Consider the following 16,426-nt stretch of genomic DNA (forward strand, 5'->3'; position numbering starts at 1 on the left):
GTACAGGGGGGGCCAACCTCCAACTTCCCTTCTTTACACAGACGTTGTCCCCCCTGGAAAAAAGAGGACCGTTGCAAGCTCCTTGTGGGATGGGTCTAATTCGGCAGTCAGTATTTGGAATATTCAGTAAGGGGCCATGAGAGACGAGCAGTTGGGACAATTGGAAAAGGCTGTGGGACTGGTCACAAGTGAAGATTTCACCCACCCGACAGTGGCCACTGCCGCCCTCAAACATACTGCAAAATTGGCCCTCCACATGCAGGATACTTTGCAGGAATTGACTGAGACCAAAATTGAGGCTGGGGACCAAGTAGCATGGGATTCTGTGTGCTCCCAGCTCCAACAATATTTGACCCAACAAATCTGTAGCATCCAGGAGGACGTGCTCTATGGAGCCCAAATCATCCCCCAAGAAATCCATTCCCACTCAGGGATTCCCTGGGAACAAGGCCTTTTCGCCATTTCTGGAGGCTCATTAATTGAAAGTGCACAGGCATAGCCTGCTCCTTCACGGCCTTTGGTCCCATGAAAGGAGTGTGGGCCCTACTATAAAAATCCAACCAGGCCTTTGGAAAGGCTGCCTCTGGGACTGGGTGGTCCCTTGTGACGTGTGGGAGGAGGTGGCTCCCCCAAATGACACGGCTAAGTGATACGTGCTGACTGCGTCCCCGAACTATCAGCACATATGGATTGCAGAGGGTAACACCTGGCAACTCTGGCCTATGGAGCCTCCTCAAATAATGCCCTCAAAGCCATCAGAATATGCCTCCACTGCAGCACATCTGTTTACCAATACCTGGTAAATGTGTTTGGAGAGTCACTGACCCTAGGGTGTCTTTCAATTTACTGTTAAGATCACGAACACAAAATTTTTCAATGCATTGGCCCATGGTTATGCAAAGTATGGTTAATATCTCTAACTATGTTGTGTGTAGTAAGAGGAGGTCCTGAGATATAAACCTTGGTATCACAGGCCCAGTATGAGGTCTAAGGTAATGAACTAAAGTAATGGTCAAGACTTTGCTAACATAAAGCAAAGTTAAGCTGAGAGCCAGAGGCAGGCCCTGCTCACAGAAGGTGGCAAGGAAAGGGCTGATTCTGCACAAAGAAACATACCTAAAAGGTACTGGGCACCAGCTATCAGCCCATTTGCATACTTGTACACTCCACACAGATAACAAGGAACAGGCTGACCCATCCCAATGACACAGCCAAAAGGGTAATATGATGGATAGAGTTGTTTTGTTCGAAGCAACATGTACAAGGTGTGAGGCGGCACCTTACTACATAGAGGGGTTTACCTTGCTACGTAGAGGGGTTGCACCTCAGGAGTGATGTGTAACTTGTTTGTACCTGTGGATAAGAATGCATCCCTGGGGCGGTGTCTTTGTCTGGCCTAGGGGGCAGTGGAAAGTCCCGCCACTGACTGAGCTGGTCCATTGTCAGGGAGCACATAAGTACTAGCTAACAGCACTTTAGCAGCACCTTGGACTTCTATGCCTGGGAGCTGGAGACTGTGTTTCTCTTTGACAATAAACCTGGCCCAGGTGCCTTCGTACCTTACTAGAGTCTATAGTCATTGGGGGTTCTCTCAAGATTTGCTGGGTCAGCGATCTGTGCAGAGCTGGGGCAGCACACAGAGGGAATGCAGCCCTGTGAGCACAGGTCAGAGAACTCAGGAGGAGCAGGGGCAGCCGCGCAGCCAGCAGCTGGAAAGAAGCGGCGCATTCCCCTTCAAAGAGCCGCTTCTCTGAGGCTGGCTTTGAAGGGGAAAGCGCCGCTTCTCTCCGGCCGCTGGCTGCATGGCTGCCCTGCTCCTCCATGGGCCGGAGGACTCAGGGCCACATTCCAAAAGGAGCTTTAGAGCTGCAAGACAGGGCCCCGGGACCCCCTGAGCCCAGGGCCCGGCAGCCCCTAACTCCCCTGCGTTCCGGGTGGCCCTGCCTGGCTGGGGGAGGGGAGGGCAGCTTCCCCACTCGCTCGCTCACTCGCTCCCTACCTTCCTCTCTCCCTCCCAGGAAGTCCTGTGCACTGCCAAACAGGGGGAAGCCCTGGAGGGTGGGAGGAAGGGAGGGGGAGGAGGCAGAGAAGAGGAACTTCTACAATCCCCCCTTGTAAAGTCAGCCAAACAACATTATAAGGGAGCATTGCACAACTTTAAACGAGGACGTTAAGTGAGCAGTTACTGTACCTTGCAGGGCCGGCTCCACGCACCAGGGTAGGAAGCACCTGCCTGGGACGGCACACTGTAAGAGGCAGCATTCCAGCCAATCTTAGGGCGGCGCTCCTCCGACTACCTTTCCCCCTGCCCCCCTCTGGCAGCGCTCCTTGTGCTGCGCCGCCCTTTCGCTCCAGCGGCGCTCCACCCACCGCACCCCCAATGGATCATCTTGCACACCCCCTGGGGTGCGCGCACCCCACTTTGGAGACCACTGACATAGAAAATGGTAAGATGGAGTAATGTGGAGTGAGGCATGTAAAACAGACTCCATTGTGGATACACTGGAATAAATAATGGCATCACATTCTTTCAAACACTGTTAAAGGGCATTAGAGCATTGCTGTCCTTGCTAAGAGAGCTTCATAAGTATAAGGATCTGCCCAGCAGGATATTATTAGTTTTGGATGCTTTTCAGAAATTGTTTTAACTAAATTCTTCCAAGTTAGATTAAAACTACATTATATGTACTGCATATATACACCCTGAACTCATGCCACTTAAAGCTTTATGCCACTTGATTACATATTCTATGTATACAGTATGATGAAAAAGCTGTAATTAAATTGAATAAATTCAATCTATATGACAAAGAAGAAGTACAGTGAGGTTTCCTGCAGCAGCCTATATGGTGAACATCTTTATAATTCATCTCACATGTATGTCATGGCATCCGGAGGAAGCAGCCAGCTAACAGTTGGTTTAGAAGTGCAACCATTTGGAGAATGTGTTGAGGCAGGAAAAAGCTTCATGCTGGTCCTCACCTGATTGCTGACAGCCAAGTACTGTGTGTTTATTGGAGACTAAAAAGCACCAGTGAAAGAAGTTTCCCAGGAATGCTGCAACCCAAGGAGCTTCTTCACTCAGAAAATGCAGCTGCAAATCTGTTTTCAGCCATTTGGAGTCAAACGCTCATAAAAATACTTCCATGATTTAGGAACCTTTGTACGTGAAAGTAAGAAATGATTCTGTTTCAACTCAAACGGTAACTCAAACCTAGTCCACACACCACCTCTTTTTGCCCGTTTCTACTATTAATCTAGGTTTATAATGCAAATGATGAGCTGTTAACTGTATCACTGTATAACTGTAACACCTGTGGTGGAGGGCTGTAGCCACTGTGTGCATGATTTAAAGGGAGAGGCCCCATTAAACACCATGAGGAGAATTATATTTAATAACTTTTGTTATTTTTAATCATGTGGGCCTCCGACTTGATTTTGCGCTATCACTGTGAGCCAGTTTGATTCTGTTGGGTAGGGAAGAGATGGGGGAAATACGAGAGACACAGGAAGATGGGATCCAGAAGAAAGATGAGAAAGACAAAAGGGGACAGAACTGACATAAGGGAGGAGGTCAAACAATTAATGGGGAGGTGGAGTGAGAGAATGGAAGATGAAAAGTGGGGAGTGGAAGCAATAACTGGAAAATGAAAGCCACCCCATTTTATGCTTAGCAAACATTTTTTTGTCTTGTGTATTTCTTCTGTATTTCTTGCGGGCATGGTGTGTGTTCACGTGATCAAGGTACCAAGAATTTCTTGCTAAAGCCACTAGTATACTTACGGTTGACTCTGCATGTCTTTCTATCTTAAAATGGCTTTGTCAAAGCATTTTCAGACTTTCCAAAGTGCAGTTAGATTACTGATGAGATATAGCTACATCTGCTATAATAGCAATATAAGAACTTTGCGCATGCAAGAGTCCACAAGTGAATTCTATGCAGAGCCATCCTTCCTTCTTCCACTGTAATGGAAAATAGCATTCCACGGGTTTTGTACAGTTGACTTTATGTGCTGTGAAATAAGATTACTTTCTACATAGCACTGGATGACATTCTTAAATTTAAATAGGGTGGTGCTTTGATCTGTTTTAGGAGGGGGATGGCACTCGCATGGCTGGAATGCTACTTGGTGAACTGTGTTACTGCAGTGGAGAGGGAAGTAAGACTGTGGAAATTGGTCAGTGAGGCTGTGCAGCAGGTCAAATAGGGCTACATGGCAATCTCCCCATGACATTGCCGCTTCTTCAGATAGGTCCATGGCTCAGAAGCAGTGATCCCAGAACACCCCTTCAAGACCCAGCACTGCAGCACTCTTCCTCACTTTCCCCATAGTGATCTTCAGCCTGCTCCAGCCATAGAGGTAACTTGGCCCTCTGGCTAAGCCACTTCAAAGCATTCATCCCCTTCCAGGGTAACAGAGTCCCTAAGTCCAGCCCAATACACCATCAACACAAAATTGCCTTCAGTCCCACTTGGTTCAGCCTTCAACCATCTTCCTAACAGGCAGGTGCCCAGCAGCAACAGCTCTCTCACCATCTAACAGCCAGCTGCTGGGCTCTGGTCAATGCATGTACCCAGGTCAGGTCTGCCCTCCTACCAACGGCCTCTGGTAGGCTGCAGTCCTCAGTCAATTTCTAGGTCAAGGCTAGTTTCTTGCCTCACATCAGGAACAGCCTGTCCACTCTCCTCCCATCCAGCCCTTAGCTGCTGGGCTTCCCTCCTTAGTCACTGATCCAGCCCATGAGCTGCCATTTCAGTAAACATGCCTGCATTACAATGTGTGTGATTTTTAACCTCTGACATGACACCATCCTCAACCATGGGGATTAGGGAAGTGGTGGTCAATGAGGAGAGAGCGGGTGCATGGGAAGGGGATTATGGTTTGGCTGATGGCTGTGGAATTTGATATATCAGAGAAATAAATGCTGAAGATCTTAAATTCTCCAGGTGCCAGTGCAGTCCCCTCCCCAACACTGCAGGCTAGGTGTTGGCTGGGTTCCAGGAGCCACTCCAATGCTGTCTCTGCCTTGGGGTTTTGTATGGTGAAGACATCCTGACTTTTGAGGGAAATTTCCTCCTCAGAGTCCTGGTCAGGGCTCGGTTCCTCGGCCTCTTAGGTGCCTTTGGTACTGTCTGCAAAATGTCTGGTTTTGGTGGTGGCCTCCTTGGCAAAAATCCAGGTCTGCTCAGCATAGGTAGGTGGGGCAGGTGCTGGGAGCATTGCTGGAGGTCCTGGTGTTGTCCGTGCCTTTTCTGCAACACTGCTGGAGCTCCTTTCCTTGTTACGGTACTGGAACTTGTCCCAGGAGTGACCCCACTCTATCATTTCCTTCAATAAATCCTTGTATATAAGTGGCTGCTGTTATGGCAGAACTGCGCTGTCTCATCTATGAGATCTCAAGGCAATCCATGATCTCTGCATGGATCCATGTGGAAATAGGAGGCATGGCTGCTATAATGCTGAGAAGGGTATGTGACTCTGAAAATGTGCACTCACATGAGGGGTGTACCTGGCTGTGTGTCAGCATTAAAAAGGGAGGTAACATCTGGTCAGCCTGACCCCAGAGCAGCAGAGGACACAGGTAAACCGATGGGTCAATCCAGGTATGAAGCAATGCAGTATGGGATAGCACAAGGAGGGCTGCCAGAGGCAGAAAAGTTAATCCAAAATACAGATGCGTCCCAACCAAAAATATATACACGTGGTGCTTTAAAAGGTCTAGTTTCCCTCAGCTGAGGAAAATTCTGAATGAAATTGCTTGGGAGTAAAAATTAGGACAGAAGTGAATGAAAATTGGGAGCTATTTAAGAAGAGTTTACTAGATGGCCAAAAAGCCCCAATTCTACAATTACAACAGAGGACAACTTTGATTAAAAGGCAGAGCTGCTTGTGAGGAGAAGTGAAGGCAACAGAAGAACTTTTAAACAATCACAAGCTATATACAGATCTATGGAAAAATATTAAACAGCTGCACGCAAGACTCTGCTCAGTTTCCTCATCCTTCCTGTGAGTCCTTTGGATCATCTTCATTGTCTTCCAGGGATCACAAGATTCTTTTACACCTCCTCTCCTCCAGCCCAATCTTGTCTCGTTGGGTGACCAATGAAAGAGTACCACGTCAGAACAGAACTTATCCTTTCACAACGTTCCCATTCTGTCTGTCAGGGGACTCCTCTTAGCAGCTTCAATTCCCTCATCAAGTGATTTGGTGTTTAGTTCCAGTCCACCTGAAGTCCAGATTGAGAAACTGCAGCCAGCAGATTGTTCTAGGATGCTTCCATTGAAATAGAAGACTGCCCAGGTTGATGACTCTTCTTTTCTCTCCATTATTAGCCCGCTGCCAGAGGCAAGGATTTTTCCTGACACCTTAAGTGTGTTTTCAGCCCAAGATGAAGGCTGCAGTGCCAAAGTGAAGGCACAGCATAATTTTATAACCAGAATGGTGTTCACAAAACAGAATAGGGTTTGCAGATTGAAATAGGCACATAGTAATCCATCACACAGGGTAATTATAGTCTGGTTAGCCTGACATCAGTCCTGGGCAAATTAATAGAAAAGCTGATATGAGATTCAACCCATAAAGAATTAAATGATGGGAATATAATGAATGTAAATAATATGATTTTATGGAAAATAGGTCTTGTCAAACAAACCTGGTTTGATTTTTTGATAAGATTCCAAGTTTGGTTGAGTATGACCTCTACACAGTTATCTTTTACTTATATTTTGTAAGGTGTTTGACTTAGCACTGCATGACATTCTGATTAAAAATCAGCACTATACAGTATCAATAGAGCACACATTACATGGATTAAGAACTACTTTACTGACAGCTCTCAAAAAGTAGTTGTTGTTGGGGAATCATCATCAAATGAGGGTGTAGTTAGTGGGGTTACCAAGGCATTGGTTCTCTGCCCAAGACTATTCAATATTTTTATCAATGATTTGAAAGTAAATAAAAATCACTGAAGATAAAATTTAGGGATGACACAAAGATTGGGAGAGTGGTACATAATGATGAGGCCATGCCAGTCATACTGAGTGATCTGGATAGCTAGGTAAGCTGGGCTGAGTCAAACAAAAATATATTTGAATACAGCCAAATGTAAAATTATACATCTAGGAACAAAGAATGCAGGTCATGAAGAATGGGGAACTGTATCTCCAAAAGCAATGACTGTGAAAAGGATTTAGGGGTCAGAGTGGACAAACAACTCAACATGAGCTCCCAGTGCTATGCTGTGGTGAAAAGGTCCAATTCAATCTTTGGGTGCATAAAAGGGGAGTTGTGAGTAGCAGCAGGGAGAAGATTGCCTCTGTATGCGACACTGGTGAGACCAATACCGGAACATTGTTGGAAAGGATGTTGGAAAATTGGAAAGAGTTCAGAAAATAGCTACAAGAATGATTCAAAGTTTGGTAAATGTATCTCAGTGTGAGAGATTTCAGAAGCTCAATTCATTTAGTTGATTTAAAAACAATCAAGCAATGACTTATTATGGTGTGTAAATACCTTCCTTGGAAGAATATACTAGGCATTAATCTCTTTAATATACCAGGCTCTTTAATCTCATGGAGAAGGTCATTACAAGAACCAAAGACTGGAAGTTAAAAACAGACAAATTCAAATTAGAACTAAGTCACACACTGTTAACAGTATCACTGATAGATCATTGAAACAAACTGCCAAGAGAAGTGGTGGATTCTCCATCAGTTGAAGTCTTCAGATTGGGACCTTTCTGGAAGACATGCTTAAGTCATCATAAAATTCAATTGCCTGTATTATACAGATGGTCAGATTAGATCATCCCATGGTTCCCTGGTGGCCTTAAAATCGATGCATCTGTGAATTGTGACTGCAGTTATATGCATTGTTGAAGTAACACAGCTAAGCCGAGTGGAAGTGTTCTCTCTACAAAAAGGAAAACAATTTAAATTACACAGAATATAAAGTTACATACAGTACACAACGATTGTCCCTATTTTATTTTATTTATTTAGTAGATTTCAGATATTGGCAGGTATGACAAATTTCTATAGTACTATTTAAACTAAAGCATCTAATGAAAACTAATAGGTCCTCTGATACATTCCATATGGAATTTCTCTCTCAAATCACATAGATTAGCACTGATCTCCCCTTGCCACTTAATCTGCATTTGTCCCATTCAGTAGTACATACAGGGCCAATCGGGGAAGGCAGGGGGAGGAGGGCCATTTGGCCTGGGCCTCAAGCTCAAAGGGGTCTCAAATGTAGACACTTGTTAATTTTTTAGTATTTGATAAGTTTCGCAATTTGTTTTTATGCGCATCCCTATTGGACCAAAATGCGACACACTCTCTCAGTTTAGAGCTGCAAATTTAAGCAAATAAGAGATGTGATTTGGTAAAAGACATTTTTTTTGTTAACTGATAGAGATTTTATCATATTAAAGAGTTTAAAATGTTCATAAATATTAATAAAAATATATTGGCTCTGATGGCACAAGATTACACCGTGATGAATGTGTCCTCTCAGATCAGCTGATTATATAAACAAACCACTACTAGTGGCAGTGCCGGATCAAGTGCACGTTGAAAGGTAGAGCATTGTTACATTTTAGTGTCTTTATAGTTTTATGTCTAGCTGACTAACGAATTATTTATGTGTGAGAATTCCTCATTATTATCTTCGTATGGTGGCTAAAAGAGGTGACTGATTGGTTGGTTCAGCCCTTGCTTGGTAGCTTGGTCATCTTCATAGGCTTTCGTAGTCTATAGGCCCAGATTCAAGGTGAAAATTTATTAAGATAATCTTGTACAGAGAGTTTTGTGAGGGCACACATTTGAAACTTTTAGACATTATCCTTCTGTCTGCATCCGTGTCTGTGTTTACCATAGATATGTCATCCCTTTGTCTTCAGCTCAGCCTGTTATATTACACCTTCCATGCTTGAGTTTTGATTCAGTGATAAGGATAATAACCTGACTGTTTCATTTTGTGTTCTTAATTAGTATTCCTTCTTTTTAAGTCTTATCAGCATTTCTATACCATTCAGCATTTGTGTACGTTTACAGTAGAAGATTTCAAGTGTTGATAGGCTACATAGGATCAATGTCTTCCTTGTCATCACTGACTCTATTCTGTCAGGTCTTACACGTCGATTTCAGTCACTGTGACTAATTTGTCCTCTTTTTGGGTGTCTTTGGCAGTACAACAGACTGAGTAATGAAGATCTACTTTCTGCAGTTGAACAATTTCAGCAATAGTACAACAAAGAAATCTCAAAAGATCTCAGTGACGAGGTCATCTTCCTCAAATGAATATATTCCCCGAACTTTAAATTGGATTGCAAGCCAAAGGAATTGCTTCAAGAAATATTTGAACTTGGACATGTTTTTGTCAGTTTGCCTGCATCAGTGGCTTTAGATGAATGCAGCCTCAATGTGTTGAAGCAGGTAAAGAGCTATCACCATTCAACTATAAAAATAACGAGGAGTCCTGTGGCACCGTAAAGACTAACAGATGCAAGAAGTGGGTTTTTTACCCACAAAAGCTTATGCTCAATGCCCGACTTATTCTTAGCAACACAACCATAAGCTTACAATACTGGAAAACCTGCCACATGCACTTTATTAAAAACAGTTTAACTTAATTAAGCACACTATAATGCTGATGAACTATACTTGCACTGAAGAAGTAGCGCTATGGAAAAATTCTGATGTATTGACAGATTGATGCAAAGAATATAATTTTTTTAATTTGTCAACATTTTATTGGAGAATGGAGAGCTTTTAATGAGCTTCAGTTTTGAGAAATTCTGTTCTCCTGATGCTGCTGTTACAGGAATTGTCAGTAGAATACGAGTGGCAATGTACACATTAGGATATATGTCAACAAGTTTGCTAGTATGAATAAACTATACAATGTCCATCACCGATTTTGCATGTGGCAACATTGATGACAATGTAGTCAATTCTTCGTACAGTTCAAGTCCATTTAAATCAAAACTATCATGGTGCTTCAGAAGGCTCTCTAGGTTCTTGCACTTTGTAATGTGCTGCTCTTGTTTTCCTATTTCATTGAATTTAGTTATGTCAAACAAAAATCCAAACTGTTCACGGTGTACTCGTAAGGTATTAAACCTTTAATCAACTGCACATATTGCTTTATCCATTACAACATTATAAAATTCAACCTCAAATGTCTTTTCTGGATCCTCTATGGGCTCATATGCTCCTTCATAGTCCGCTTGCCGTTTTTTCCTTGAAACTCATGTCACATTCAGAAATTTTGGTTCTACACCAAGTGCCTGTGCATGCTCTTTCGCTGTAACCTGTGCGTCTTTGAATTCTCTGTATTTCACTAAAAAGTCTTGTGTGTTGTTTAGTAAGGTAAGTGTTGAATCAAGCTGCATCATTAGATTCTGCATTATTTTGCTTACACTTGAGATTTTAACAAGAAAGTCATATCAGATTACGACAGATGTTAGAAACTTGAAGCTGGATATTTCGAGAGGCCAATGACTGTGCTTCACTTTTAGCTTTTAGATATCTGGCTTCTTCTGAAATAGCAACCAGTGCTTCTTAAACTTCCTCAGATTGATATTTCAATGTTTTTTTATTTTCTACTCTGCTTTCCCAGTGTGTCTCAGATAGAGGCTTAATGGTGGTATCATTGACATGTGCTTTGAATATTTGCCATCATTGAGTGGAAGCTGAAAAGAGCATGTAAATGCATTGCAGCAAACCAAAAAAAGAAATAGCTTCTACAGAAGACTTGGCCATATCACACAAAATCAAATTAAGGCTGTGGCATGCATACAGAACAAAAAAAGCTCGTGGATTTTCTGCCAGCAATCTAGCTTGCATACCAGAAATGCATCCTTTCGTATTGGCACCATTATCATAGCCTTGTTCTCTAATATTCATTACGGACAATCCCATTCATTTTAGTTCACAAAGGAGAGCTTGAAGAAGTCCAAAACCTGTAATGTCCTCTACTTTTAAAAATGTGATAAATGATTCCTTAACTGTAATCTGTGCTGAATCACTAATGTCGACAAATCTCACTACTAATGACATCTGTTCTTGATGACTTATGTCCAGAGTGCAATCTAGAATTACGGCAAAATATTTTGCCAAAGTAACCAATAAAACAATTTTGTCTTTCACTTTATCATTCTTTAGCATGATCAGTTCATTTTGAATTTTTGGTCCCAAATAGTGGTCATGTATTTCATTTTCAGTTGCTCTTCAGAGATGTTCACTCATCACTGTGTCAAATTTTCCCAGCATTTTTGGGCTGGAATAATTTCTCAACACTTCCTCTAAAAGCAAGATTGTTTGTTGATAGATATTCAACAATAGATAATAGACGTTCAAGAACACGACACCAATGCTGATTCTCTGACTCCAGCAATCTTTGATTTTGGACATCAAGAGTTGTCTGATTTTTTAACCTTACACTCCGCTCACAACATTTGTGCATATTTTCAATGTGGTGTTGTGCCTTTTCATGTTGTGGGAATGTGCGATTAAGATTTTTCAATCATTAATTCCCATGGTTGCTATCTTAAAATTGCAGCTATTGAAAATCTTGCATGGGAAACAAAATACAGCATCTTGCATTTAGAGTACACACGCCACCGTCTGTTGACAATTTGACCGTTAGAAAGTCTTTTGTAGTAATTGTTTTCTGTGAATTTCCTACCTCTAATGTCTTTAGGATATTCAAGATCTTTTATTCTCACAGGGCCTTTCTGAACTATAATGGCACGTAATTCGTTGTTTAAAGATTGCGGCCATGTGCCAATGTCATCTATATCCCATGCTAGTAGTTTCAACTGTTGTAATTTCTTGTTTTGTGTCTGCATCTGTTTCAAATGATTGTTCTGTGTGTTGTTGTGTTTCTTGAGCTTCATCTGCATAAAAATTTTCTTTGGCAGTTACTTGATGATCTTGATCAACTTTGTTGTTTTCATGATATGCAAACTTAAGTATAGAACCCTTCTGTTTTTGTATAGCTAATCCTATTTCATCTTTCTGTTTTCTTTTTTGTGACCCAGAAAGTTGTTTTTGATATGACATAACTTATAAAGGTGTTTTTTAAAAGAAATAACTGTTAAAATTATTGTCAGATTATCAGAAATATTATTTAAAATAACGAATATAGAATAGCCGTGAGCCTGTGACCTTGAGCTAGTGAGAAAAGACCTCACAAGGGGCTCCACCCTGACTGAGAAACAGAGTTGGAAACCCATGTCATTTTTACAAAACTACTTTTTAGTTTTATATGTATAGTGGGCATCAGTCTTAATGTTAGTTACAACTCTATATCAACCTTTTACTGAAATAGATCAATGGCATTATCCAGTTTAATAAGCTGGGTTTCCAAGCAGTGGGAAAACATAACCCTAGTTTTATTCCTAGGTAAAGCACAAAGTGACCAAAATGAAGTCAGCACAGAATCATCTCAACTAGCATAGAAACGTTAAAGAAATCCTATTGTGCCTTATCTTTGTTTGGAAAGACATTAGCAATAGCAGCACATTTTGGGCACTCCCAGAAATACATGATAAATCACTGCCTCTAAAGTTCCATCAAAAAACTAACATTTTTCACAGCTCTAGCATGATCGGCTGCACAGATTCTTCACAAGGAAGTGTCCCAGGCCTTTTAAACTCATATTAACCATGTATTTACTTTATGGAAGTTGGACAAAACATTGTGAAAACGTAAGACAATGGCTGCCCAACCTCTGGGCCGGCAAAAGTTATACTGACTCACTGGGAAAAAAAGCAAAAGAATCTTAGTACAACATATGGTCACTCTATACTAGGGGTTGGCAACCTTTCAGAAGTGGTGTGCTGAGTCTGCATTTATTCACTCTAATTTAGGGTTTCACGTGCCAGTAATACATTTTAACATTTTTGGAGATCTCTTTCTATAAGTCTATAATATATAACTAAACTATTGTTGTATGTAAAATAAATGAGGTTTTTAAAATGTTTAAGAAGCTTCATTTAAAATTAAATTAAAAAGCAAAGCCCCCCGGACTGGTGACCATGATCCGGGCAGTGTGAGTGTCTTTGAAAATCAGCTCAAGTTCCGCCGTTGGCAAGCATGCCATAGGTTGCCTACCCCTGCTCTATACACTAGTAAGGAGATGAGCATATTACAGTTGTTGGAGGGCTCTATTTAGCAGTAACAGGGCTATAGGAAAGCCAGTCAACATTTTTGTTCCTCTATTGAAAACTGGCCCACTCCCTGCCCCAAACCAAACTTGTCACAAATAATTGTCAACAACATAATTTTCTGGTTTTGGCTAAGATATTGATTTTTTTTTTAAATATTGAAATTGGATTCAGGATTGTTAGCAAGGATTTTTGGCACATAAAGTTGTTAAATATCAATCTAAGTGACAACACACAGTACTTGGCTCACCCCCAGCCTGCTTGGCTCACCCCCAGCCTGCTGGTCCAACAGCTGCAGTAGAGGAGGAGATAGATGGAAAGCTGCAGGACCCCAAAATCCACCTCTTGGGGTGCAGAGTGGCAACAGCAGCAGCAAATCCTCAGGTCCAATCACACGCTACTGGGTACCACCACCAGCACCATGGATCATGGTGAAGTTAGCACAGCACCTGATCTCAGGGATGGGGCACCCACAGAACCACAGCAGCTCATCCTGCCCTGCACAGCTCCCTCCGGATGAGATGAATCGCTACCATCCCGGGAAAAAGACGCCCTCCCCAGTTAGGGAGACCAGATGTCCTGATTTTATAGGGCCAGTCCCAATACTTGTGGCTTTGTCTTATACAGGCACCAATTACCCCCCACCTAGGGTGACCATACAGCCAGTGTGAAGAATAAGGATGGGGGCAGGGGGTAATAGGAGCCAATATAAGAAAAAGACCCAAAAATTGGGACGGTCCCTATAAAAGTGGGACATCTGGTCACCCTGCCCCAATCCCCTGTCCTGATTTTTCACACATGCTATCTGGTCACCCTATCCCAAGCCCAGCCAGCAGTGTGTGAGCATTCCAATCCAGCCCCTGCTGCTTGGACTGGCTGTCCAGGAAGTGAGTACTTTCAGTTTCACTTCCTCCGCATGCAGCCAGCAAGCCCTCCCAAGCAGCTTTACCCAACCAAGCCCTGCCAGAGGGGAGGGTTTAGAGAGGCGTGCTCCCTTTGGCTAAGGACGGCCCTGCTTCTGCATAAATAAGCAATTGTATAAATAGCACAACTGTGCCATCATTATTATAACAAAATTGTGGGGAACGGGACAATGAGGGTGTTTAAGAGCTTGGTTCTTTTATTCCTAGTACCTGTGGTGAGAGGTTCTATGGTACAGCTGAAAAATGGTGGCTATGAGGATATTGTTATCGCAATTAACCCTGAGTTACCAGAAAATCACAATATCATTAGAAACATACAGGTAAGAACATTTGTATATTTGTCATTCAGTGATATTCAGACTTCCAGGTTCTCTCTACCTCTAGATTAGCAGTAATCTTAAAAGATCAATTCCAGCTCCCATTAACGTCAAGGGTTGTGATTTTTATTTTTATTTTCATGGGAACTAGATCAATTCTATGGTTACTAAAATTGTTCTTAGCTTGAATTTTTACTCAAGTGCTGCTGTTAATGAAATGAGTGTACTCATCTCTTGAAGTTTAACAGGGAATATTATGGCTCAGCATCAGGCTGATTCTATGTATCACCTCCTTCTTAATTACTTCTTTCCAAACCATGAGTACCTTAGACTAGAGAATCTCCAGAACATGGATATTAATTATTAATTGCCAATTATTGCACCTCCATTACAATGTTTGCCACTTGTTTTATCCCTCCTTCTCCCGGTCCTTGCAGGTATTCACTGTGTTCTTATGTAGGAGCAGGATTTTATAATTGTACTTTGAGAATTAATGTAAGATTTGATTTCATCCTGCCAGCCACCCTTTTTGAATAGCAGAAAGGAATGACCCTCTGGGACATTGGTAGAAATGCATCTGGCAGACTGCCTTTTCTTGCTCAACATAAAAATTGCTGTATACTTTTGAAGGTCTCTGTAAAAGATTGTTTGTGTGAATGAGGAATGTATGCATGAGGAAAAGATAAGGTATGAAGGCCATTGTTATAGACAGATGGTCAAGGAAGAGGGAGGGAAGAGATTTAATGACACCAGAGAACCATCAATGCACATCCATAATGAAGGAAGGGCAGATTGACGACGCTGAGGTGGAGGCTGGCGCTCCTAAGGACAATTGATTAAATCAAAACCAGGGCAGGATGACCCTCTTGGAGGTGTATTGGAATGTTTACATCCAAAGATGCCACCAATTAAGGAGTAACAGGTCATAAACTGACATAGCAAAATCCATAGACTTCAACAGAGAACAAGGACTATAAGAACAGGGTGCTTTGCCAGGGGACTTTGGGTTCATCTTGCCACACTCCAAGAGCATCAGATCCTGACCGACAGAGCCTGGCTCCCCTCTGTGACCAAGCTGGCTGGCCACTAGATTGATCCAGACTCTGGACTGGTAACTATAAATATCAACTAGCAGGACTGGGTGCATGGTGTGTGTGTGTTGAAAAGCATATGCTAACTGCTGTATTCTCAATAAATGCGGCGTTTTTGCCTTCTCCCCTTTAAAGATCCCATCTGCTTCTTATAACTATAACATTTTAAAAGCCTTGGTGTGTGTATACATATGTGTGTGTGTGTATATACATATACATATATAGTGATATTTCTGTTTTTAGTTATTCTTTAAGTTCTCAAAGTCACCATGTAGATCTTTGCTCCATGATCTGGTCATTGAGCATTTGCTGTAAAGAGAACAATAAACTGAGGTGGGCATAGCCATTAACTAGTGGCCCCCAAACTACTCAGGAGAGGTGGGGAAGGAGCAAGGAGGAGGGGAACAGGAAAATAGTGACAAAGTAGTGCCCACTGTAGAGGCAGGAAGAAAGTAGACTCTAATAGAAGGATCCCAGGGAGAAGAAAAAGGAAATCATGGGTTATTACTTAAAATTATAAATAGTATTTGATTCATCAAGCACCACAGTACACTTTACAGATTAAGCAAAAGGACTGGTCCAGGACTGAACCATTCTTCACCTCAGGCTCATGTAACTTTTTTGAGGAAATTTCATATTTGGAAGGATCTCTTTCAGGTTTTATTTTAAGGGATAGGTTGTGGTTTTTATCATAAGCCCTGAGAAAGGGACAGTGTATGTTTGCACTGTCCTAGGAGCACTCCAGAGTCTCTCAGAGTTACACTTTGGTCTCTCCTTGCTCCATGAGGGAAATAATCTGTCCCAGCCCTTCCTTTGGCCAAGGTTGGTTTCTTTCTAGGTCTTCACATACTGAGTGTTACTTTATGTATTTTTCTTTCCTGGCAAGGCTAAACTACTCATGGCCTCTACCGTTCAATT

At 42.2% G+C, this 16,426-nt stretch overlaps 1 protein-coding gene and 1 long non-coding RNA gene across 5 annotated transcripts in view; one reads left to right on the forward strand and one right to left on the reverse strand.

The window, feature by feature from the left end:
- Positions 1 to 16,426, reverse strand: part of LOC123376061 — a 189,139-nt gene that overhangs the window by 157,229 nt on the left and 15,484 nt on the right. The window contains exon 4 of one of the 3 annotated variants that reach the window (XR_006581668.1): positions 7,573 to 7,914. The exons of the other annotated variants lie outside the window; for them this stretch is intronic. This is a non-coding gene — a long non-coding RNA (uncharacterized LOC123376061). Of the gene's footprint in view, positions 1 to 7,572; positions 7,915 to 16,426 lie in introns of those variants that run through there. 3 annotated transcript variants of the gene reach the window in all.
- The window catches only part of LOC123376058 (calcium-activated chloride channel regulator 1-like), a 33,090-nt gene continuing 30,934 nt past the window's right edge, over positions 14,271 to 16,426 (forward strand). For both annotated transcript variants that reach the window (XM_045027711.1, XM_045027712.1), the window contains exon 1: positions 14,271 to 14,420. In XM_045027711.1, coding sequence (XP_044883646.1) covers positions 14,271 to 14,420 — 150 coding nt within the window. The remainder of the gene's footprint in view (positions 14,421 to 16,426) is intronic.

Source organism: Mauremys mutica, chromosome 8 (genome assembly GCF_020497125.1).
Source record: "Mauremys mutica isolate MM-2020 ecotype Southern chromosome 8, ASM2049712v1, whole genome shotgun sequence".
Lineage (NCBI taxonomy): Eukaryota > Metazoa > Chordata > Testudines > Geoemydidae > Mauremys > Mauremys mutica.